Source organism: Lactuca sativa, chromosome 7 (assembly GCF_002870075.4).
Source record: "Lactuca sativa cultivar Salinas chromosome 7, Lsat_Salinas_v11, whole genome shotgun sequence".
NCBI lineage: Eukaryota > Viridiplantae > Streptophyta > Magnoliopsida > Asterales > Asteraceae > Lactuca > Lactuca sativa.
Genome location: NC_056629.2, coordinates 154,865,351 through 154,891,864, shown reverse-complemented (window position 1 = coordinate 154,891,864; position 26,514 = coordinate 154,865,351). Strand labels below are relative to the sequence as shown.

General features: G+C 35.0%; 1 protein-coding gene across 3 annotated transcripts; it reads right to left on the bottom strand.

The window, feature by feature from the left end:
- Positions 1-306: 306 nt before the first annotated feature.
- Positions 307-6,256, bottom strand: LOC111904206 (DNA repair protein REV1). 3 transcript variants are annotated; one of them, XM_023899984.3, is made up of 20 exons: positions 5,925-6,256; positions 5,616-5,760; positions 5,407-5,522; positions 5,232-5,308; positions 4,809-5,140; positions 4,601-4,732; positions 4,375-4,507; positions 3,977-4,065; positions 3,647-3,901; positions 3,437-3,538; positions 3,263-3,355; positions 2,732-2,791; positions 2,562-2,648; positions 2,367-2,447; positions 2,221-2,293; positions 2,050-2,118; positions 1,670-1,975; positions 714-1,197; positions 558-618; positions 307-477 (listed from the first exon to the last, which is right to left on the bottom strand). In XM_023899984.3, exons 1-20 carry the CDS (start codon positions 6,143-6,145, stop codon positions 436-438), a joined length of 2,958 nt encoding a protein of 985 aa, XP_023755752.1. In that variant the 5' UTR covers positions 6,146-6,256; the 3' UTR covers positions 307-435. The 3 variants fall into 3 exon arrangements, with proteins under 3 accessions (XP_023755752.1, XP_023755750.1, XP_023755751.1); XM_023899982.3 differs by having other exon boundaries at positions 3,437-3,556; positions 5,925-6,255; XM_023899983.3 differs by having other exon boundaries at positions 714-1,188; positions 3,437-3,556; positions 5,925-6,255.
- Between the last annotated feature and the right edge of the window lie 20,258 nt (positions 6,257-26,514).

Genomic DNA, 26,514 nt, shown 5'->3' with positions numbered 1-26,514 from the left:
GAATAATTTGTGACTTCTATCTATATTTTGTTATTATATTAGTCATATTTACTTATTCTGTAATCTATATTTTGTTATTATATTAGTCATATTTACTTATTCTGTAATGATATATATATATATATATATATATATATATATATATATATATATATATATATATATATATATATATATATATATATAATGATATTAATCATATTTCCAGACATTCAAATAATAAAATACTACTTAAGAACATTGTATAAAAAGAGCTTTGTCTTGGCTCTCTAACCTTATAATTTTTTTGATAGGCACGTTGTTACAAATATCAAAGCACAAAAAATATATATTAAATTTGTATAAAGAAACGTGTTATTTTATATACACTATACCCACTAAAAAGAAAACAACCAACTAACAATGTTTATATTCGATCTTTGAACATATACAATCTTAGATATGAAGACTTCCACCGTATTTTTCGCTAACACACATCTATAATTCCATTCAAACATAAAAAACAATATTAATCAAATATTAATCAGATAATGCTTTAGAATATAAAAACTGTTTACCTGAAGTTGTGGAAGAGTTATATTGTAGACTTGTAACAGAATTTCAGACTTTCCACTCAACCTAATAACACCAAAAATCAATTAGAAAATTAAATCCGATCATAATTAAAAAGAGCAACTGAATTTGTGTGTGTGTGTGTGTGTGTGTTTGTGTACCTTTTCAAAAGGCGAAAACACGTGTGTATCTCCTCAAGATCTGAATCTATTTTCAGTTGTATGTATTGTTTCAGAAGCTCACATAACCAATTAATCCCATTATCATCATTACATAATAATAATAATTCTTCACTTGAAGAAATGGTTTTTAGCAACAATGAAGATAAACCGCAGTTTGACTTTAGTTGACTATATGTATTGGAGAAAAGCCTCAAGATTTGTATATCACTGGATCTGAATTTCTCAACCCACTGTGGTGGGTCCCCGACCCAAAGCTGACCCGTTTGTGGTGGGTCCCGCAAAGGAGAATCTGAGCCCGGGTTTCTGTGAGGAGGAAGAAGGTCAATTATGTCATTTCTTATTTCTTCAGGGAGTTCTTGTAACACTGACGCGTCTATTTGACTTAAAGATGTTGGCATTGTTTCGATCTTTTGTGAAGTTGAAGCATTGGTAGCAGTATCTACAGAATCAGTATCTGAAATTCCTAGTCAAACAATAGTCAAACCCCTTAAAACACGAATAAATTTTCATCGATTATTTTATATTATACATAAATAAAAAGTATAGTTTTAAGTTTTAACATCATTCTATGTTTATTCTAAAGCAAATGACAGAAAAGTTGTCTTCAAAAGCCACTATAATTTATACATACAATTTTTTCTTATTAAAACCTTTTCAAATTCTTTTTAAAAAACCACTAATGAGATGCTATAATAGCCCATTAACATGTCGCAGTGCTGACGTGGCGTTTGCAAAAACAATTTTTTTATAACCATAAGTTTTGATTCCATTTTCGAGAAAACCATAGTGAGGTGCCATTTGTAATGATTATATTATTTACAAGACTAAAACGTTAAACGTAATAAAAGTTCATTAAATCCTAGATAAGATTATATTAAAAATGTAATTATTTTTAGAAAAAAAAAATTATAATAAAAGTGGATTCATATTTTTACCTTGGACATTTCCCGGGAAAACAGATGAAGTTCCAATTTCAATGGTTTTAGATTTGCGTTTTGAAATGAAGCTTTTTAATTTTCCACCATAAAAATCATTTATTTCAGAAAGAATTTCAGGAGGAAGAGATTCAAGAACTTGTGAATCGAGTTCACTCATTGGTGGGACCTCCATTGTTGAATTGCTTGTTGACTGATGAACATGATCATCGATTTGTTCTTTTTTATTTTTAATTTTTAAATTCTCCTTTTCTTTAGTCGCTGAAGCAGATACAAGCCACGATCTTATACAACTCTTCCCATTCCCTTAACAACCATTAAAAATAAATAAATAAATAAATAAAAGTTAAACTGAAAAATATGAATAATTTCTAAAATACCTTGCGTACAATTATCTGAACTTTCTAGTTTTGTAACATGAAGTCCAACTCCCCTTATGTCTTTCACATCTACACCAATTAATAATTTCATAAACAAATTTTTTTTTTTTTTTTTGAAAATGGACAAATAAATATAATAGATGTGTTATATGTGTTATACGCTTATTATACCAATATGGAAATGACTGAAGAGCTGTTTAGTTATCCTCTGAAGAACATCCACGTCATCAGTTGCCATTGGAACCTAAACACCATTTTCTTAAATCAATTTTTGGAAAGAAAACGGAATTAAATTATTAAATTAAATAAATAATTACCGTTAATGAATGACTAAAATTATCACAATCACCACATCCCATATACTTGATTGGCTCTTCATCTGTCTTTCTCTTTTTTATCTACATTTCCATTTTCACAATTGTTACAACTTATATTCATAAATTAATCAAAGAATTAAATATAATTTATTAATTATTATCCCTTTTTATAAAAAAAATGTTAAATGAATAAACCTTGAGTGTAAAAGTCCTTCCTCTAACTCCACATCCATGTAAACGCAAAGAGACCTCTTTGCATAGGCTCAGAAGAAAATTTTGTGTCTAAAATCAGAAAAAAAAAATTATATTAGAAAATGTAACAAAGGGTAGTTTTGTAATATTTGTGAAAAAAAAAATTTACTAACATCTTTCATGTCCTTGAACCTTACACCCCAATTTACATCCGCACCTACAGACTTGCTCTCCTGCAAAAAGTATGAACATTAAAAAATAAAAAGAGTAAATTACACGAATGGTCCCTATGGTTTTGGGTAATTTGCATGGTTGGCACCTAACTTATTTTTTTAACTCGGAAGGTCCCTACTGTTTGTTTTTGTTGCACATTTGGTCCCTGTCTCACCCAAAAAGACTATTTTGCCCTTGAATTTTTAATTTATTTAAATAAGGTGGGATATGTAAGGTAAGGTAAGGTGGAAGTGGGGTTGGGGTGTGTGTTTATTTAAATAAATTAAAAAATCAAGGGCAAAATAGTCTTTTTAGGTAAGACAGGAGTCAAGCGCGCAACAAAAACAAACAGTAGGGACTTTCTGAGTTAAAAGAATAAGCTAGGTACCAAATGTGCAAATTACCCAAAACCATAGGGACCATTCGTGTAATTTCCTCATAAAAAACATAAAAAGGTGAAATTACTAAAAAGGACATATTACTTGTAATACCTGAATCATGCCAACAAGTCGATTATCTATCCCTCTACAATAACACCATAACATTTCACCTGTTTTCTGGCCAAAATCTTTTTGAAGAGTTTCCTGAAAAGGGTATAATAAAAAACACAAATTACATAGAAAGCTAAAAAAAATTTATAAATATAATTCTAAAATCATAAAAACCTTGGATATCATGCGTAAATCTCCACAAGTTTCAATATGTTTTCCTTTTAATTTCTCATCTAAAGCACGACCAATTCCTGGAAGCACTTTAACTGGAAGTTCCTTTAAAAAATCATTCACCTGAATCAAATAATAATAATAATAATAATAATAATTAATAAATGAATCATTTTTATATAATAAAAAAGATAATGAAAACTATGGGATTACCTTTTCAGGAGGAAGGTAAGATTGACCATTTGGTTTGGCAGTTCTTGTAGCTAATCTAGCCATAAGTATATTTCCTGAAATACCCCCACTTGCAGTGCACCCTGTTGTATCAGATATTTCCTTTCGTATCAATGAAACTAAAATCTCAGGATCTTCCATTTCCAAATCTGTAATATCTAAAATTGCTTCATCACAGCTCATGGCTTGCACTTTGTTACAATGCTTATGTAATATCCTATAAAACTGATCAGCCACCTGTAATTATAAATACAAAATTCAATATCATGTTTTTTTATTAATAGGAAAAAGGATACAAGAAAACAATCAAACCTCCTCATATGCTTCAAAGTTGTAAGGAACAATAACAAGGTGAGGACAAAGTGCTTTTGCATCTCTAACAAAGATTCCAGCCCTTACCCCTGTAAACACACGAGGCGCCACATAGGCATGATGACATGGATTAGAATATATTATATAGACTGAATATATAAGAATGCCAGGTGTATATTAGTCTTAGGTCTCTGAGTTTAGGCTATGTTTGGCATACTAGTTGAAAAACTAGCTGTTAGCTGAAAAGCTAGCTGTTAAATAAGAAGGTAGCTGATACAACTGGTGTTTGATAAAACTAACTTAAAGATATAAAATGAAATAAAAGGGTGTTTAAAAGAATGTGTTTCTATAATTAATTAAGGGGTATATTTGGAAAATTTTAAAAAAGCTAGTCTGACCATGGTCTCGAGCAGGGTAGTTGGCTGATGAAATTTCAGAAGTGCCACGTGGATTATCAGAATGACAAACAGCAACTGGTTTATCCCATAACTCAGGGCGATTTCTTATAACAACTGATACAAAGAAACAATCCTGAAAAGTGAAAAGTACATAGTCATTATTAATGAGAAATTAACTATGGGAAATGAGAGTGTGAGTTGATATAAAGAAGATGGAAATAAATACCATGTCGATATGAACAATTGTATTTCTCTGACATGAAGATGAAGGATTAATGGAGATTGAAGGTTTAGATGAATTGGGAAAACGATTTCGGTATCGATTTCTCCAAGTTCCTATAAAGTGTAGCCTAGAATTCTGCGACACCAAAATAAGAAAATAACATTTTATGTCATAAATTCGAAAAAAAAGATTTAGAGAACACAAGTTTCACCTTGAAGTAAGTCTCTACAAAATTTGGGTCTAGAGAAGTTGAATGACACTTGTTGGAAGAATCTGAAACGATCGATGGCGATTCTGTAATATTTTGAATATCTGAGCATCGACTTCCTTCAGATGCAGAAGGTGCTTCATTATACACTTGAGAATCAGATCCTTGATTAGATTGCTTTACATCTTCTACAGACTCACTTACTTCAGAAATATTGTTATCTGAAGTCATGGGAACATTTGGAGAATCGATTTTGTTTCTTGAATCTAAGAAAGTTGATAGCTTAGGTTGGTTATTAGCTTCACTAGCTATCTGTTCAAGTTGATAAGGAACCCCTATACACACCAAAAAAACATAAAATAAACTTTTTTCAATATTGTAAAAAACATTGAAAACTAGAAAATGAAATTAACAAGTTGAGATTACAGCTTAATAACTTATCAGCTGCAATACAATCCAACACCCATGTAGGTTTCACTACTGGGAGTCCACGACTGAAGGACCTATAAATATAACATTCATCAACAATAAAATAACAATTATTTGTTTTCAAATACTTGAGTATGGAGTTAGGTTAAAGAAGAAGGTGTGGAGTGTGGACCTTAAATTCTTGACCTTGCTTTCAGGAAGATTACTACAGATTATATGAGTAACACGCTGCCTTGAAAAGTAATTTTCAAACCTACCTCCATGCTTTAACATGTAACCACGCAATTCCTGAAAGTATTTCATGGAGAATCTTTCAATGTGTGAATGGAAGTTAGCAATAAAGGGAATCAAAAAATGAAATTATTGTAAGAAAATGAAAACCTGAGTAGAAGGGACAGTGTATCCATCGACAAAAATAGAAACACCATAAAACACAGGTTTCTTGGAGCCAGAACCACCATGAGATGAGCTTGAAGCTTCGACATCAAACTGCTCATGTAGTTTCCTGTTCTTCACTGCCATGTAACTGAATCCAAAGGAGCTTCATTATTCAGGATAAAAAAGATATACAAAAATAAGATCAAATTATACCAAATCAATAAATGCCCACAATTTGAGTTCATGACCTAATTGTACGAAAAGGAAACCTAAAAAGGTGGATTTTTTGATAGAGAAGTCAAGTGAAAGGACCTGCCAACATCAGTGAATGGTGCACTGCGGAAAGAGGAACGAGAAGAAGATCGAGAATTAGAACCCCAAGCCATGCCTAGGGTTTGTTGTCCACTGTCTCCATCTTTCTTCCTCTTCTTTTTGTTATAATTGTTCCCTCCGGTGTTGTTACTATTTGTCGAATTGAAGCTTCTCTTCGAATTGGATCCTGATTTGGTAGGATGAGAAGAATCCAAACTCATCTTTTTTGGCGCGAAAGACTTTGCAGGAAATCACCGTTTGTCTGATAATGAAATCAGAGACTGTACTTTCCCCTCTTTTCAATTTTCAGTTTACTCGGTGCAAACGGAGCACACCTAAAGACAAAATTACATAAATGGTATATAGTTTACAGAAATCACTATTTTAGCCCGTAACTTATTTTTATGTCATTTCAAAACTTTGTGTGGTTAGTCTAAGAAGTTACATAAAATGATTTATTTACCCTTAGAACCAGAGATAAAACATTTTTTAAAATTTTATTAAACGAATAAGAGAAAATCACAAATTGTTATTAGACTTTATAATAGAGAGACCATGAGACCTTGCAAATGCCATTTGCATATAAATATAACCATAAGGATAATAACCTAAATCTTCATTGAGGAGCTCACATCGAAGTCATCCATCAAACTCTATAAATCATCATAGTTACGGATAAAACAAAAAAAACTAAAAGCCAATATTTGAATATTTATGTCAAGTAGTTTATAACTTGAATAATAATAATAATAATAATAATAATAAGAGCTAACCAAGATACCCCATCCTTCATATCACAATTTTTTACAATTTATAGTATAACATCTCTAATTCTTTCTTGTAATTTATAGTGTAGCATCTCTAATTCTTTCTTGCATGCCTTAGGCAAGATGCTTTTAATTCGTTTAGGTTGTTGTTCCTCAACACAAAACCCGCAATTCTTCATTCTCAAAACAATACCTGCAAAACCTAAAATATACTAATAGAAAGGCATTTCAACATAAATCAAAATGAATTGTAATCACCAAGCATTTTTATATATGAAAAACATTCGCACACGTACTTTTTTTATTTGAACAAAATGGTTAATGTCATTAGATGAGAACATATTTTTTTCAAAAGTACATTGTTATTTAGTGATTAACCCTGAAACGAAAAGAACTTGGTACGTATTTACAAGCTCAAAACCGTTCTTCAAAAATGCATGCTTGAGGAATTGAAAAGATGCTTAAATTCACATCAAGAACAACCCAAAATTGTTAAAATGTTGGTCAAGTAGTTAACTTTGAATTGTCCTTATATATAAACATATGGATTTTTGCATTTTCCAAAGTGTTTTCATGTCAGGCGTCTTCACTACAAAACATACGCTATTCGTTAGAATATATTTTAAGATTAGTACAACGCTATCTACCCAAAATAAATAACATACAAACTTGATATCCAAAAACATTTTTGTTGTATTTCAAATATATATGCCTCTTTGAGAGCGGATTTATCAGGAACACAAGCAGCATTTAGAACCTGCCAATTAACAACTCAATTTTAATATATGTACCAATTTATACAACAATGTTTTACTTTTATGTCTATTTATGCAACTGAAAAACATTATGGATGCATGTAAGTTTAGAATTCAAATCGCCTTTTAACCAATTTATGGAAACTTACATGCCACTAGTTAAATGATTAGTTGTTATTTATGTAACAATTTTTCATTTTTTACAATTTATGTGGAGATAGAAAAGGATATATGGATAAAAAAAAGATGTATGTACATCACTGCAAGTCAACAAAGGTCTAGTGAAATCATGGATGCAATTGTCTGTTAACAAAAAAAAAATCATGAATCATATATGGCAACATCGACAGCAAATATGTCAGCAGTTACACCCTCAACAAGGAACAAAGGCTATAACAACATCAACGGCAGCATAAAAAAACGACAAGAAAAATAACCCAAAATCGCAAATTGGCCGGATAGAAAAATAAGGCTAGGGTTTCAAAAAATATAATCAATTTTTATTTTTTATTTCAACTGACTCCTGAATCCCGACCCTAGAATCTTTTCCCCCTTCTCCTGATAAGCGGAATAAAACCCTAGATGAGAAGGAATTGTCGAGATTTACGCATAGCGAATATGATTTTGATGCATAGAAACACAGAGATTCAAATTTTCAAATGGAATTAGGGTTTTCTGGCGTGAGAATGTGCTTTATTGAAGAGATGAGGGCAATTTAGACAAATCGTATTTGAAACCAAATTACCAGAAAACTTCATGTATAAAACCCTTAGCAAAGTTTCTTCCAATAAACCTCTAGTTGTTACGTAAAGCGTTCAATAGGAAGAGAAAGGGTTGAAGAACATGCCACTTAAAACCATAAAATAAACATCAATGGGAAAATAGAATGAAGATGACCAATAAAATCTCTGAAGATGATGAAAGCGATGATAAAGAAGCATATACCTTCTGTTGCGTGAGATGTAGTCGACGACAGTTAGCATTCGAGATAAGAAGAGACGATATATTAATGAAAATCAGTTCGGATTTCCTCCAAGATAAATGAACGTGTGAAAATTCAGAACCATGTTCTGAGATGGTGAATCAAGAACCCGCTTCTAGGGTTTTATGAGTTTTTTTAAAGATTGTGGAGAGAATAAACTGGTGGTCATGATTCTCGGTGATGAGTAACTGGTTTATCGGCTTCAAATTGGAAACCCTTATCAGTGATTTCAAAATTGAGTTTATGTTAACAAAATTGTTGGCTAATTTTTAGGGATTTCAAAATTGATGGAAAAACTTAGACGTGGGAAAATGAAATGTAAAAGGGAATAGCAAAAAGATGACATGCGGCATATATATGATGTATATTAGGAGTTGTAAGAGTTTGACACATGACAATAGGAGATTCAACCTATTTATTTATTAGAAAGGGATATTATTTTAACTAATTTGATTTTTTTTAAAAATTAATCAAATGAAATAAATAAAACCTTTCCCCCATACCCAATAAAATCAATCATCTGTCATTGTATCTGTCCTTTCTTCTTCATCGCTACTCCACTCTCCATCCTTGTATTTTTTTATTGATGCTGCTACCAATCTTCGTCTTTGTTGTTGTCGATCCAAAGTAAATCTATGTACCAAATTAGTGGAACATGTCATTAGAGACTACAAACTTGGAATTAGATTTAAAATTGATATTATAAGCATTTTTCATTTGCAGAGCTCCTTTAAAATAAATAGTGGACTTTTGAATTAGGTTATATGATAACATAGTTGAAGGTAGTTGGTGATTGAGTCGTGCCGATATCCCTTGTGCATTAGAGAAATTTCCAGGTAGTATTAGCCTAAGCGTAGTCACAAAAAATAGTTTCTTACATATAAGTTGTTTCTAGTGGTGAAGTGGTGGAGGAACGATGTGGTTCTTTCTTTTTTACTGTTGCTATCATTGATTTGTGTTTGTGGAGTGATAGTTATTGATTTTATTTTTCGAGTATGTAGTAACTCATGAATTTGATAGAAAGTCGGTCATTTTTGAACACCAAAGTGGTAAAGTTAGATCTACTATGGAGGTGGTGCTATGGAAGTGGCGCTGAGGAGGTGGGTTTACATTTATCTTTGAATTGTACTTTATGGGTATTGAGGGGTGAGATTTAGGTGGGCGGGAGGGGCGTAGATTCGGTAGGCCCTTTGAAATTTAATATCAATATAACTTATCGGTTTTTTGGATAAGATGAAGTATAATAAAAGGGGTATAAAAGTTATTTCACATGTCTTATGACCAACCATGTAACTTTTTGAAACCATAGGGATAATGCTCATCAAGAAAAAAGTTAGGGACGATCCATATAAATTTGAGAAACTACAAGGACATTTATGTAATTTTCTCAAATAAAAAAGGGCATATGATTTGTATATGGCCTATATTGTATGTATTTACAAATTGAACATTTATTTTGGAATAGGCATATAAAGTCTAAGTTGATGTTTCTTTTTTCAGAAACAAAAGGTGTAACGTCTCAAAATACAAGGTAAAATTTTGATTTTTAAGTCAACCAAAACATCTATCCATTCATTCATTACTTCCAAAAGGATAATAAGAGTAATAAGTATTCTCAAAACAACAATGATAAGTCATAAATATAGTGTGGAAAAAAATCTTTGGGGGGATGTAGTGCAATCACATCGGCCCCTTCCCTCGTGAACTATAAGTACCTGAAACAACCACGTACAACATAAAACCGTAAGCACAAAGCTTAGCAAGTTTCCCAAAATACCACATACCATACATAAGATAGTGTATGATATGGGCCAAATCATAGTCTTACAACCCTACCATGGGTGTTTTGATCTTTTGGTGTCGGGTCTTGTGGTTTTTGGATTTGGGCCTTAGTTTTGGTTCATTTTGGGGTCAAGGGCAAAATGGTCAATTTTACCCCAAGTATGGATGATAGGCCTTAGAAAGGAACCCAATTGCTAATTGGGTGTTATTTTGTTCTGCTAGTTCGGATGTGTCGTCGGGGCGGCAACTAGGGATTTCTTTCAGTAAACTTCAACATTCGAGGTGAGTCTCCCCACTGTTTGTATAGATCGAAGGCACCAATGTCGGACTGTTTGGTTTATGCTTTGTAGGAAGACCCATGGGTTAGCCATTGGCATTATGTATGAAAGCCAAGAGGCGACTCCTGGTACACTGTATGCAAGACCAGGGTCTAAGCCTGACAGTTACTTTGTTTAGTAGTGTATATTATATGTTAGTTGTCTTTGTGATGCTTGCATGGAAGACCCGGATGTGACTCCTGGCACTTGTCTGTAAGACCCAGGGTTGTGGCCTCTGGCCTGGCAAGGAAGACCACGAGGCGGATCGTGACATAATGGCAAGACTATGTGCGACACATACCACCTTTATTGATTATGATATATGAATGTTATGTATGGCTCGTGATTTTGTATGACATGTATGGATCATTAGTTATGTATGGTATGTGGTATTTGGGGAACTCACTAATATTTGTGCTTACGGTTTTCAGTTTTGTTTCAGGTACTCCAATTTTCAAATGAAAGAGCTATGGACGATCGCAACGCATACACCCGTGTTTTCCGCAATATGTGATCTTTGGGATTGGAATCTAATAAGTCCTTCGATGGTCAAACATACATAGTCCTAATAATTGGCCTTCCCTAATTACCCTAACCAAAAAATCTCCTAACTGTATCACACGATCAACTGGCAAGATCCTACAGGCCTAACAAACCTGACCAAATCCTTGGCGTTCCTGAGAGAAACAATTGACTACCTTATACTTCTCGACCACTAGCTTCCATGATGAGAACCACACATGTGTCTCCGAAGTTATAAACCTAATGGTAACTTGATCTACGCTCATGACCTGACCAATCATGAGTTTTCCCGACCACCAAGAACTTCAGGGAATCCTTAAGAAACACACCAATCAACTCCTAAACCATGGGTATTCCAAATGGCAGTCTACCCCCCCCCCCTTCTCTCTCTCATGCATAAAAAAATCCTCTCTAGAATCGCAGATTTCGTCACCCTAGATATGAAAACCCCAAAAATTCACCGTGTGTAGATCCTCCGAATCTAAGTATTCGGTTCTACCCCACCTAAGGTTCGAACTACCACTCACCGATGTTGCAAACAATCAAGACTTAATAGGCTCAACTAGACACACACCAACCCTAAATCATGATGTAAGATGATCCTCTCACATAATATCTCAAGAATGCAACTACGGTGAGCCCTCAAAACTTCCACCGACGATCATCAACAATCTCCACCTCTAATAGATAATCTAACACTCTAGGAGTGTCACAAAACTTTTTTAAGTGCAAGAGACACAAATGAGCGGGTAGCACCAGAATCGAAAAGAATGAGAGCAGATAACTCATCTACTAAGAACGTCCATTCACAATCATAAGCATAAATAATAGATGCAGTAAGGAATGAATAAGACACATACCGGTGACCACATCTGGTGCAACTTAGGTCTCCTCGGTCGTCAACTGAAATGATCATATCCTCACCACTAGAGCATCCGCCTTGCCCTCACGGCCATCATTAATCCTCGGTGTAGCTAGGGTGGGCGCCCTAACCACTTTACTCAGTAGTCTTAGTCAGTCGGCCTTCTTGTGGCTTGTTTGGTTCTAGTGGAAGAAAATAGGGGCCTGTTAGGGTGCAAAGTTCTCCTTGGATGTGATGTAGGCTTACCCTTTTAGGAATGTGTAATGGGTTGAGACTTTCCTATAAATAGAAAGTGAGTGGCTCCCATTTATATAACAACATGAGACATTAGTCTAGTGAGAGAAATATTGCAAGGCCCACTTTGTAAGAACTTTCTAGATTAATGAGAGCTTAGATCGTTTTATTTACTTCTTGTGTTCTTGATATTGTTTGATTCACATAATAATTACTAGCATCCGTCATCATTCTCGGCATCTTACATGTGGTATCAGAGCGAGTTCTTGAAGTTTTAAAGAAATTGATCCATGATGACATTTTTGACTGGGTGAATCATTAGTCAAACTTCATGTTGTAAGCTTTTTTTAGAGTGTTTTTGGTTCTAGAAATCGAATTAATTCTTTGATCTTGATTCAAATTTGATTTTCCCTCTCTAGAATTCATGTGATTTTCTCTTTTTCTCTTTAGAATTTCATTTGAAATCACTTTCTCTCTCTCTCTCTCTAGAAATATTCAGGTTCTTGTGATTTTTTCGTTTTTGGATTTGTAATGGAAGAAGCAATTTGTGAAAGATGGTTTGTATTTCTTGGAGATGATCCATATCCATATAGTTTTGAAGGACTTGTCAATTGTTTTACAACTAGGTATTTTAAAGAAAATTCACTCATTTCTTGTGGTAAAGGAGACGAATATGAAAAGATGATTGGTTATCCTCTTGATCATGATAATCATAAAGTTTTGCTTAACTGTTTGATTACAATTTATCATGAGAGAACAAGGAAGAAGAAAGAAGATGAAATCATTTAAGAATTCATCTTGATGAATGCAAATATGGGGCAATATGTTTAAACTTTACCTGGATGTTGTTTAGGTTCAAGACAGGGAGGTTCAAAGCAATTCTCATGAAGTTGTAAAACTTTTTTGTTCGATTGGAGTTCAAACCAATGATTGTTTGTGTTCTTGAAATTTTGAATCATACCCTTATAGAAAGCCTTCAATCCAAGATGTTCAAATTTATCAAACTCCAAAGGATATGATTCAAAATTGCAAAGTTGAAGTTGTGAAGAATGATGTTGTTTTTGGATTCAAAACTTCTAGATCCAAAAAGATGATGATGAAGAAGAAGAAGAAGATCAAAGTCAAGAAAATTTGGTTATCCAAGCAAAGTTCATCAAATGTTAGTTTGATGTCGAAACCTGTGAAGAAAATTTGGGTTCCTAAGAAAAAATTATAAATTTTGCTATGGTATCGAATTTCAAAGCCAAAATTGTTGAAGATTCTCAAATTCAACATGATGATGAAGTTAGATCTTGGATAAATGAAAAAAAAGCTTCTTGGATGGTATAATGTGCAATTTGAAAATTTCTTAGTTCCAACCAAAGAACCTAGAAGTTCCTATCATTCTCAAGGATATGATGTTGGATCTTTCATGTTCAATTCGTGTATTGCAAATGGGAAAAAGATTTTCAAGGAGGTTTCTCAAATTCTAAATCTTAAATGGATTATAGAAAGTTCTTGTTGATACGTTGTTTTTAAAGATCTGATGATGACCAATCCAAAATTCTATTTGATCAATCAAGTTACTTGATGATGAACAATCCCAAATTCTATTTGATCAATCAAGTTACTGTTCATTTTCTTAATGGAGCCTAAAAATACAATCTCACATTATTGTTTGTCTATCCATTCATTTGAGCCCAAAATGGATTTAGATATTGTTCATCAACTCAATCACATTTTCCGTTCGAATCAGTTTATCTCAATGTTGGTTAAACTTTGATAAATCTATCATAGATTTCGTGTGTAAATGGATGACTGGCGTTCGCATTCGTGTCATATCAAGCACCAATTTTGGATTATCCTAATTTTATGCTCACTATTTAGTGAAGGCTGATAACATCGAAGGTTGTGATGAAGGTTCGATGTTCGTCAATGGTACTTCGACTGAAGATGATTGATTTTTGATATCGAATGATCGATATATCAAATGGTCTTCATGGACGGATTAGTATCGAATGGAAATTTAAGGTCTCACTATTTGGGGTTGAATCAAATCAGAATTGATTCAAGGCTGTTTGATGGTGATTTCAAAGTTCAAACTTGACTTTCGATGTTCAAGATGCGTGATTTGAAGTAATAGAAGATGAGTGATATTCGAGTGTTCAGAGAGAAGTGTTATCGATTTTGGAATACATTACGATTTTTAAATTGAATCTCAGTATCGAAAATCAGAAACAGAAGGAATTGAGAATCGATAGTCAATTAGAAGGTTTGTAGTGAAAATTGATGTTGATATCAATGGGTCTTGATATTGAATGGAATGGCTGATCTGATTCGACACGAAAGTGAGGTTTTGAAGATATCAATTTGACGTATGTGAAAGTCGATTTTCGATTTTTTTGGTCATATGCGAAAGTTGAGATGATCGAAAACTTAAAGTTGATTATTGATGGTCGAAAGTCTGAAACAAATGTTTGAAAAATCGAAAGTGGTAGTGTAATCGAAAGTGGTAGTTGATTGAAAGTTATGGTAAATGGTTTGGGTTGAAAGTGAATTTTCGATTAAGGATTGACATTTGGATTTTGATATCTAGGGATTACATATCGATAGTGAATGTCTCAGGAGTTCGAATTGAGAATGGTGTTTTCAATGGTTTATAGTTGAAAGCTTAAAGTTTTGAAATGTTTGAAATCGAATTTAACAGTCGAAAGTTACTTCGAATCGAGAGTTTGGTGTCGATATCTTGTTGCGTTCTTTGGTTTCGCATCTGGAACGACTTGGAAAGAAGATGACACAGTTTTTCATTTTTGGTCCATGTACTTTCAGTGAAATTATAGTATACACCCAATTTCATAATTTCTTGCAACTGAAACCTTCAATTGGGAAGGATTTGGCAGATTTTCATTTTTTGGTCCCTAAAGTTTCAGAATGTTAACAACTCTCACCCAGAAGTCGAAATCTTCACAATTTTTGATGATTTTCTTTGTTAATTGGTGCAAGATTTTTCATGGTTGATGAACAATGTGTGTTCATTTTTAAGTCCGGGAAGTCAAAGATTTTAAGCCTTTGGCATATTTTTTTGGATTTTCTCAGAACTAAAGCGTTTCATTTTTGCCACACATCGAGAGGGAGTTTCGTATTCATTATTCCTCAAGCATTTCTCATACCCTTTTGGTGTTTTATAATCATTTGTTGATTATAGAAAGGGGGAGAAATTTGAAATAGGTATTCGAAAGCTTTTTGGATATTCTTTTCAAAGTGGATTGGAAGATCGGTGTTACTTCAAGGGGGAGTTGCTCTTGATTGCTTGGTGCTCGTTTGGATATTGAAGCCGGGACATCCAATCCTAAATTTTAGGGGGATAATGTTAGGGTGCAAAGTTCTTCTTGGATGTGATGTAGGCTTACCCTCTTAGGAATGTGTAATGGGTTGAGCTTTTCCTATAAATAGGAAGTGACTGGCTCCCATTTATGTAACAACATGAGAGTTTAGTCTAGTGAGAGAAATATTGTAAGAACCACTTTGTAATAACTTTTTAGACTAATGAGAGCTTAAACCGTTTTATTTACTTCTTATGTTCTTGATATTTTGATTCACATAATCATTACTATTTCGCATTCGTCATCATTCTCGGGATCTTACAAGCTCGATCCCTAATACATCTATTTTATGCATATATTTATGATGTTTTCTTATTATTTTATACTATGTTTTTATGTTATTTAGAAGTAAAATATACTTACTATGCTTTGAAATGTTCAACTACAGTTAAAATGGGAGTTGGAATGCAAAAGGAGGAGAAAAAAGCTAAATACGAAAAAAGGATGTTGGATAGCTTGAGCCCTCGTCAATGTTTTGGCCATATCTCAAGTAACTCCAATTGACAAGATTCAAAATGTTCTAAAAACTAGACACAATTCCGGACGACTTTCATGTTTTGAAAAAATTTTGATTCCCACTCACCACGACGTGGTGAATGGAATATCTGCGCCCAATCAGATGACTTGGCAGATACAGGATTTCGAAGAGTACCACGACGTGGTGGCGGTCCACCACGATGTGGTGACCATTTATAAGCTATAAATAGAACCAAAAATTACCCCTAATGATAGAGAAGTCGTTTTGAGGGTCTAAAAGGCGGTCGGAGGGTAGTTAAGCTGATATGGAGCAAAGATCTGAAGGATTCGAGAGCAGAATCATGTCGAGAATCATTTGTTTTTCTTTTTTGATCATGATTAGTGTTCCATTTGTGTTCCTACTACTTTTACTTTATGTGAATTCAGGTTTTATAATCTGTTGCTTTCATTGGATGTAGATGAAACTCGATTTTATGTGTTAATTTCAATGATTTTTGGATTTTATTAGTTTGGTTATTAATTTTGTTTGATTGATCATCACCTATCATGTTAAAGTTATGATTTTTATTGCCTATTTCTTAGTTATGTGTATTTAAGAGGACCAATCTAATTACATTAACTTGAATCTTAATTAGTTTGTGATCATTAAACTATTAGGACTAGAGATTGATCAAATCCTAAGGTTAGGTAATGTTAATTTGTGACTTTGACTGTGTTAGAGAGCTAAGATATCCATGTTATGCTTTGATTGATTGTCATGACCATTGATGAGAAATCAATAGATCTTATCATTCATAATCTGAATATATTAAATTAATTATGTGTTCACTAATTGCATGATCATTGTGTTAGTTGCTCATTAATTATCAACACTAGGAAATCCAATCAAGATAATTAGTCATATTAGAATTTGGTAACCAATTAATAGATTCATTACACTATTAACGAAGTTAACCATGATTATGAGAAGTAATCCAATCTAAACTTGAGTACCTTAAGTGATTCGTTTCCAATCAGTTTATCTAGTTAGTTTAATTTAGTTGAGTTTTATAAATAAAACACCCTCTTTTTATTGCTTTCATTTATTTAATGTAACCTATAATAAAAAAATTCTAATATTAATTCACTATCATTCCCCTTGAGTTCGACACTCTTTCTTATCAAAAATATACTATACTCGATCAAGTTCACTGCTTGTAAGGTGTGGTTTAGATGTGATAGACTAGGAATTATAAATGAAAACTAGTGCATATAAATACACATCAATTCCAAAGTGTAATCCTTGTTGATATGACCAATCCCGTCGCACTTATAGTGGCCCGAATCACCTGCTCGACACACACCATTTGTGCAATTTCCCGTACTTGCCGTAATGACCCCGACCCTGCTGGCCTCTCGATTGTGAGTCATAAGTCTTAGGATTCTTCACTGAGCCCTTCGCTATCTGAGTCTGATCCGGCTTCCGCTTCTTCAAAAGCTCCAAATCGATCTTCCGTTCCTGGGCCAAGGCAATCATATCCTCTAAGGTCTTGCAGCTGGACATGCTCACAAACTCCCGAATATCATCCCTCAGCATATTGTAATATCTCGTCTTCTTCATCTCCTCATCCGCAACATACTATAGAATCTATAGAGCCCTCTCTCTAAACATGGTGGTAATCTCTGCAACAGTCTTGGTTATCTAACGAAGGTCTTGAAACTCCTGCACCAACTGTTGCACCTCAATAGAGGGTGCAAACTCCGCCCTAAATTTGGTCACAAAGTCATCCTAATTCATCGCCTCAATAACATCACCTCCTAAAGCATGATTTACCTCATATCACCAATCACAAGCTCTATCCTTCAGTAGATAGGATGTAAACTTGACCTTCGACCCCTCGGGGCAAAAGCTTGTCCGAAAAGTGTTCACCATATCTGCTAACCACCACCTGCAAACAATGGGTTCCTTCTTCTCGAAGAACTTGGGGGCACCACATGCACGAAACTCCCGATAAGTGAGAGTACGAGCTCCCACATCAGCCAAAATCTCACTACGGAACATGCCTAGAAGCTCATCTAAAATCTCCATGATCCTCTCATTGATCGTACTGAAGGTCACAAGAGTCTGCTCCAAAATATCGTGAGTAACCTCTGACGTGATGAACTCACACATCCTCTCGTCAATCGGTTCAACGCCAGAGCCTGAACCAAAACAAGTACCCTCACCAGAGCTGCCACCTTGTCGAGTAATCATCACCATACTGAAATGAAATCATAAAGCGATTAGAACATACCCGAATAATTCTCATACTACAAGCGTCTTAGATTCTTTGTGGCATTCCTTGATTTGAGTACACATCATGTGTTTTCAGTAGTACGGGCCCAATACTACCTTCCACACCTATCTGTACTTTCCTCAAGAATCATCCTGAAACCTTTAAGTCACTACCTTATAATAATTCCCATAAACATCGCTAAACAACATACTTATCATACTAGAATACTTCCTAGGCTCTCCTAGGATTCCCCCTCTCTCCTTATACTATCAGTTGCACAAGAACCTTCACCAATTTCAACCATCTACCTCATAAATACAGTTACATGCAAAGAAAATTAAACAGATCTTCGACTAAAAGACCCAACACTACAATGGTTGGGCTCAGACAAGAGTTGCATAATAGAGCAAAATCTTTCATTCTAATACCCTTCAATCTTCGTGGCATGCAACTTAGCGTATTCACTTAATAGATAGATAACATCAATAAAGATTCCATTAGCACAAACCAAGACGCATTCAAGCTTCGAAACTAACATGTAATAAGACTTCATCAAAATCAAGCAATTCTAACTCACAGTTCTTGAAGAATCTTAGCCTAGTCACTAGCATGCATCATTTCCAATCCTCATAACAAGAATAAAGGCATCTCTCCTAAGAAGGCATCCTAACATGAAACAATGAGAAGATCATTATTCTAACTTCTAGCTTGCATATCATACTATAACAAATATAACATATCAACATGTATATGTATTTTGGGAATCACTTACTTGAGCTTGGTTGATTACACACATCGCACCCCCTTTCTTTATAAAACCTTTGATGTGTGATATATATATATATATTCTTAATTCTCAGGTTTTAAATTTATAAAACTGAATTTATCGCAACCGGACTAATGCACACACTAGGCAGTGAACCTAATCATGTAATAATATAGCTATGGTAAAAACAGGTGCCGAACACAAGGGAAACGATGGTGAATTAGCTTGGAGTTTTTTATTATAGGCTACACAAAACACATAAGTAATAAAAAGAGTTTTATTAAATATTTTCAATACCATCATATATCGATAAACTGACTGGAAGACAAATTTGTTTAAATACTTTGGTCTAGATAAATTAAATCTCAAATTAATTGATAACTACTGATATAATGGATATTTATTCATTATTCCCAGATTCCTAATATGACTAGTGTCATGGTCACGACTGCTAATCCTTTGATTTCACCACAACTATTAATTCATTGATCAAGTGATAAAACAATCATCAAAATCAGTATTTGGTTCGTATTAAGCAAGATTTGATCTTATTTAACCCTAATAAGCAAGATTTGATCTTATTTAACCCTAATGGTCATAGGAATTAAATAAGGTAGAGAATGGTCATTATACTCATGCACACACATTGAAGTTCATTACTTTATTCCCTAACCCTAGGTTTTGGTCAAAACTCTAGTCATAATCACCAATGGTCACTGGACAACTATGATTCAAATTAACACAACTAGATGGTCATCTAAACTCTATTAATTCAGTAATAGGAAATAAAACAACAAATATATATGGATATTCAGTTAAACTTAACAAAATAAATTAAATAAGAATAATCAATCCAAATAGTAATTAAGCTGTAAATTCAAAGATTCATTCAATCATAAACACAAAGTTTAAGGTTTTAACACCTAAATCATAAAGTAAACACATAATGGTATCATAGTGAAATGCTAAACATAGTCATGTTAACAAACCACATGATTACCGACATGAATCCACTCTCCAATCCATCAGATCTTCGCTCCGTCAGCTTAACGGCCTTCCGGCCGCCTTCTAGACCCTCAAAACGGCAGAATAGAGGTTACTTGTCGACTAAGGATCAACGGAATTCAAGTTCTAAATAGCAATAATTAATGCTAAAATATTAAGATATGATATATAATATATATATACATAAATATGCACTTATCAAAATACCGCACTCTTAACCTTTGTTTGCCCCCAAGCAAATTGACTTTTAATATCGCATAAAACAATCCATTTTAAACCCGACCATTATCCCAAGACCGCAATGCATGTATTTGTGTCCATAATTCCTAAAAACTTCCCATTCTTAAATACTCACAATCCTTATGAACCTTCATACCTTAGTTTATATGACAACCCCTCTGAATCCATCCTCATAAATGTTTCTTAAACTTAAGGTATTTTTGGTTAAGCTACCCAAGCATACATAATCTAGAAAAATTACAACTTTGATACCACAATGGAGCTCTTGGAATTCTTCACTTCTTTGATATTTGCTTTTTGAGTTCTTTGAATTCACCACATTTTTGTTTGATTTTTGGTATCTTCAACTTTTTGAATTTCTTCAAAGTTTTTGATCTTTTGATCATCATACTTTATTAGCTCCAAAATTCTTACATTTTTGGTAATTTCTCTCTCTTTTTTTATCTCACTTTTTTTTCTCTCTCAAGTCCTACATGCTTAAGCAAGGGAGTTTAACTTCAACTTTTATTGGTTAGAGGTATTAGTCTATAACGCCCGCAGATTTGGCCAAGTCAATTTAGAGACAATAAGCGTTAAAAATGACTTTTTCATAGAAGATTATTCAGAATAAATAATCTTAACCAAAGTTATATTATATGTCACAAGGATTCCATACATATAAAGAACGCTGAAATGCGACTTAAAATGAAGAAGTTATGACCCGTCAAAGTTTTGCAACAAAAACGGCATTACGCCACATATCGTAAAAAGTAAATTTTTGACAAAATACTTTTTAACCTTAGCGATCTAAATTAAAGTCATAGTGTACATTAAACCGAGAGCGTGCATATAGAGAGTGTCCAAATCTGACTTCGTTTGAGAAAGTTATGATTTTTCTAAGATTTTGCATGGTAGTGCACAATTCGTAAATTGAATTTTAGATCAATCAATTTTTATTCGACACAATCTGAACGCTTATCGAAGATATCATTTATAAGAGTTCATCAATATAAAGACAGACGAAAACGAACGTCGGATGACAAATTTATTAATTTTTAATGGACTTTAACTGTCTAAGCCTATTAAAATATAACTTTAAAGATAAATTTAAAATTAGCCAATAGATTCTAAACAAAAGTTATAGATCACATCGCCACCTACGAGTGGATATAAAGAACATCAAACACAGAGCTCATATGTGAAAGTTACAGAATTTAGAAGACAATTAATTTTTGTGTTAATCTCCGAAGCTAACATGTGGCAAGATTTGGACCATTGCTTCCTCCCCACACCTTGCCACCAGATGGTGACGCCTGTCCACGTATGCCCAACTTAACATGCAGTACGCCCAACGTACCTATTGTGTACGCACTGCGTACGTGCAACTTGCAACTTATAAATAGAGCTCGTTTCTTCTCATTTTTCCACACCAATTCACTCCAAATCTCTCCTAAACAACCCCAAACCCTCAAGGTTTTTCCCTAGCACCTCTTACGTGTTAGAGGCGAGTCTCAGAGCTCTAGAAGTCCCCAAGAAGAAGAGCTTTCGACTCAGAAGTTCTGCCCCTGCAGAGCCCGACTCCTAGCTAAACCCCCTTGTAAGTGAGTTATGATTACCCAACTTTAAGTATAACTTATGTTTAAGTTCATTATCGTTATTATGAACCTATATACAAGATTTATCAGTGATTCAAAGTCGTTATATTGATTGAACTACTTATGAGAGAGGTGTGTAGAATGGTCATGTTGGGTTTGGTTGTTAGATTTCAGAAAAGCTATATGCCGAAATGGTCCTGCCTCCTAACTGTCCTTCCTGACTGATCCTTACTTGATAGATCATGAAATTAGACTTTGAGTTAATGATGAATCTAGACTAATAATTAGTCGCAATAAATATTAGACTAAAATCTAGTGATTATAATACTAGGTTTCATCAACGGAAAAGACGATAAGTAGAAGCGAAGCGTTGCCCGAATTACGAGTAATCACTTTAACAAGTGAGAGTGCATACTTACTTTCATCTTACACATAGACATGAAGTATCTGGATAATTACATGGTTATGTGCTTATTATCATATAAGTATTATATACTTACAAATATGTATTGGGTAGCGATGGGTGATGAGAGATAGGTGATGATAGATATGCGATGATGAATAGGTGATGTGAGATAAGAGATGATTAGGTGATGTCATAACCTTGTCATGCGATGTTGCGATGTAGTCATCTACTAGAGTATAGATGACAACCACTGACTAATCTAAGCCAGTCATGTGGAACACCGACAGGCTCATATCATGTAGGTGATGAATTGCGAGTTCGGGCGATGTAGTAACTACGTATTCATGCAATAATACTCTGACCCTTACTGGACACATAACTACGGAGTAATTCCCGAATCGGTATTGTCTATGCGATGTAGGTGATGATCCATAGAAAAAGTCCTTAGGAACAAACATATAAGGAAATGTGATGATGAGAGGTAAATACGATGTAAGAGGTGACCCTTAGGATAAATATTTAGGGAAGATTAAATAAAGGAAATGGGGACAGGTAATTGGGTTAATTTTTTGACATGAAATATGTGAAGAAATAGATTAACTATATTATTGTGGGTTGAAAACCCTATGTACTCACCAGGTTTCCCAACCTAATCCACTCATTTTATTTGAATTACAAGTGTAACACCCGTTTATTTATTAGTAAATAAATGAAATAATGAACAAATAGTAGTCCTAAAATAAATAATTATATATCAAAGGATGGTCTCGAGGGGCTAATTGTCATAAATTTAGAAGTTGAGGGCTGAAGGGTAAATTCTGGAGCTTAACTGAAAAGAATTTGTCAAGCAAGGGGCGATTTTATAAATTTTGGATTAGTTTTGTAAAGAATTTGTAGTGGAGGGGCTGTTTTAGTAAAAACCGGACCTAAATTGTAAAGGATTTAATGCTGAGGGTTTATATGGTAAATATAGGATCTATTTCAAGATAAATGGGAGCTGGAGGGACCATTTTGGTCATCATGGCAAACTTGTATAAGGAGCGGTATATAAAGGTTATGAAACCCTAACCCTAGAAACCCATTGCAGCCGCCAATCCTCTACCACCTTATACCTCCCTCATCTCCAGCGGCCGTTCCCTCCTCCGTCGACATCGTTAACAACCGGATCAGCCCCCTTCGCGTCCACCCTAATGTCGAGAAAAGTGAAATACATGCATTGCTGTCACCGGTTGCTAGCGGATTGCCCTCCGGTCTTCCCCATCACCTCCTCCCATGGGTGTCGACGAGCTTGTTGCCATATCTGTTGATGACGGAACCGCCGGCAGGGACTCAAGTGGGCGTTTCTTCGCCGCCGCTGCTGTTGTACTCGGTGGGTTCAAACCACCTTCTCCCTCTTCTTTTTCCTCCCGTTGCCTGCCTCACCATTGCCGTTTGGAGGCTGATGCTCTCGTCCGCCGCATGCCACCGTGGAACGGTGGTTGTCACCGATATTGGAGCTGCTGCCGTCGACCGTCGTCTGCTGCCGCCATCCATTGTCACTGTGTTCTTATTCTTCTACCTTCTTTATTTCTCCGGTGCTACGACCACCAGTCCGGTGTTACCGTCGTCGATATTCAGGCTTGTTTATGTGGGAGTATATTTCTTAGATGGGAACCAAAAGAACCGCCGCCACCACCAGGAGGTGGTGGCTGTTATGGAAAGAGGTTGATATCGCCGCCAAGCGCCACCAGGTGGTGGCTGTAGTACTAATCCAAGCATAGGATGTGAGTGTGGGTCATTTCAGTGTTGTATGTTTGGTTTGGGTGTTTGGAAAACCAAGAAGGCCACACCACCACTGTGAGGTGGTGGCTGCCGCCACTCACCGCCGCCGGCAACCAAGGTGGTTGTGTGTGTGTATGTTTAGCTTAGTTAGTGGGGTTGTGTTACTTTGGTATTTTCATTGTAACTGTAACAAAAAAATGGAATAATGAAAGGAACTTGAAAACCATCACCTTAGGGTGGTGGCTGCTGCCTCCTACTGACATCGGCCGCCGTGTCGGGTAGCGATGTGCTTGTCTTGTGATTGATTCGTTTGAGGTGCTAGAAACCCTAATGGGCCTAATGAAGCCTAATGGGCTTAGTGAAAAACCTAATGGGTCTAATGGACTCAAATTGACCTAATGCAAAGAATGTACTTATGGTTATGTAGTGGGACCCAAAGAATGTACTTATGGTTATGTAGTGGGACCCAATTATTAATTGGGTGATATTTTGGTGTTGACAGTTCGGGAATCTGTCAGCCAGCAGCTAGGGTTGAGTCTGCGGGACTTCAACAGTGTGGGATTGTGTCTACGAGACTTCATCAGTGTGAGGTGAGTTACCTTCCAGTAGCGGTGGGTCTACGGCCACAATGCTGGCCCACCAGTAGGAGTTGTATGTTAGATGATTGTCTTTGTGATATCATCTAGGTTTGCTACTACCTGATATGTTATATGTTGGCATGGTATGTATATGTGATAGTAGTAGAGTTCAGTTGTTAGGACCGAAGGGTAGGTCAGACACCCCAGATATGTCTGACAGTATGTGATGATATGTTTATATGCTGGCATGATATGTTATATGTGATAGTGGTAGTAGGAGGGGAATAATCCCCAAGTTCGGTCGTTAGGACCGAAGGGTAGATCGGACACCCCAGATATGTCTGATGATATGTTATGTTATGCTATATTTTATAGTAGCGTTAGGGGGTGAAATAGTCCCCGAGGATCGATTGTTAGGACCGATGGGTAGTCAGCACCCCAGAATGGCTTGACATGGATATTCAGCACCCCAGAACGGCTAGACACGGGTAGGTCAACACCCCAGAATGGTCGTACCGGGTAGGTCGGGCACCCCAGAATTGCCCGACAGTATGTATGATATGTGATTGTATGGTATGTGGTATGATGGGGGAACTCACTAAGCTTCGTGCTTACGGTTTTCAGTTTCGGTTTCAGGTACTTCGTGTTTAAAGGAAAGGAGTCGGCTTGATCGCAACGCATTGCACTATGGTTTTCCCACACACGAGATCCTTGGGATTACACTCTGATATTGTTTTATGATAACACGTTTGATTATTTCTACTTTGGTTTTCACATGACATGATATTACAAATGTTTTATTACATTGTTGGTTTTATAATGGCGTATTTAAAAATGAAATTTTTGCCCTGTATTTTTGGGATGTTACAGCAAGTATCGATGAGAAGATACATTACACTGAGATATTAAAGGAAATGTAAATCATTAGTGTAAATGAATGTAAGATCTATTTATGCTTATGTTTCTGTATTAACGATGACATCCCAATGTTTTAAATAAAAATATGTTTCTTCGGAAATGTTTTGATAACATCATTATCATGTTTTCTGGGAACAAATTCCACAATACTACTTTTCAAAAAGGATACTCTGATTTTTAAATAAGCATAAATAATTTTTTTTTAAAAGGACCATGAATTTGGGGATGTCACGCTTGGTATCAGAGCATTAGTTTAAGCGAACAATGAGTAAGGATTTATTTATAGACTTATACTTAGAATTCTAAGCGATGATCGTGAGGAGTGCGTCTAATATATTTTAGGTAGTACATCTGAATAGACACGGGCACTAGCTAATCTAGGGAAGATGCCTAAATTGCCTTTATGTGTTAAATGATTTTTGCTATAAGATGCCTTATATGCTTTATGATGCTATCGTTTGATCAGATCTATGTTATATTGCCGATCGGATCTGGAAATTTCATGTGTTCATATTTCTAAACGTTTAATTACGGTATTAGAACTGGCATGTAACTTTTCGGAACGATAAGGAGATTTTTACGTCTATCATAAATAAAGATTTCCCTATCTTAATTCTCATCACCACACACCAAACATCTAATTTGGTGTATAGATTGAGATGGTGAGAACTTGAAGCGGATTAGGAAATGGTAACCAGCAGCCTGAGCTCCGAGTGATTGAATGTGCACCAGAGGTAGCAGCCTCACCCGATCCAATCACGATGGTAGGAGTACAAGAAATGATGCAGATGATGTTAGATCGTCAGATTGAAGAGACAAGGCATCTACTTCAATAGAATAAGGATGAACCTATTGTACCTATTGTGCAGACCGAACTTAATGAAGAGTTGTCAGAGGAGGGAAATTACAGTCGTACTGTGAGTTAAGTTGAACCCAGAGTGGTCAAGAGGAATGACCCGAACAAAGGGATTGTCAGGGATGGGCGTATGTATACGAACTTCTTGGGTGCCAAACCACCAAGTCTTTC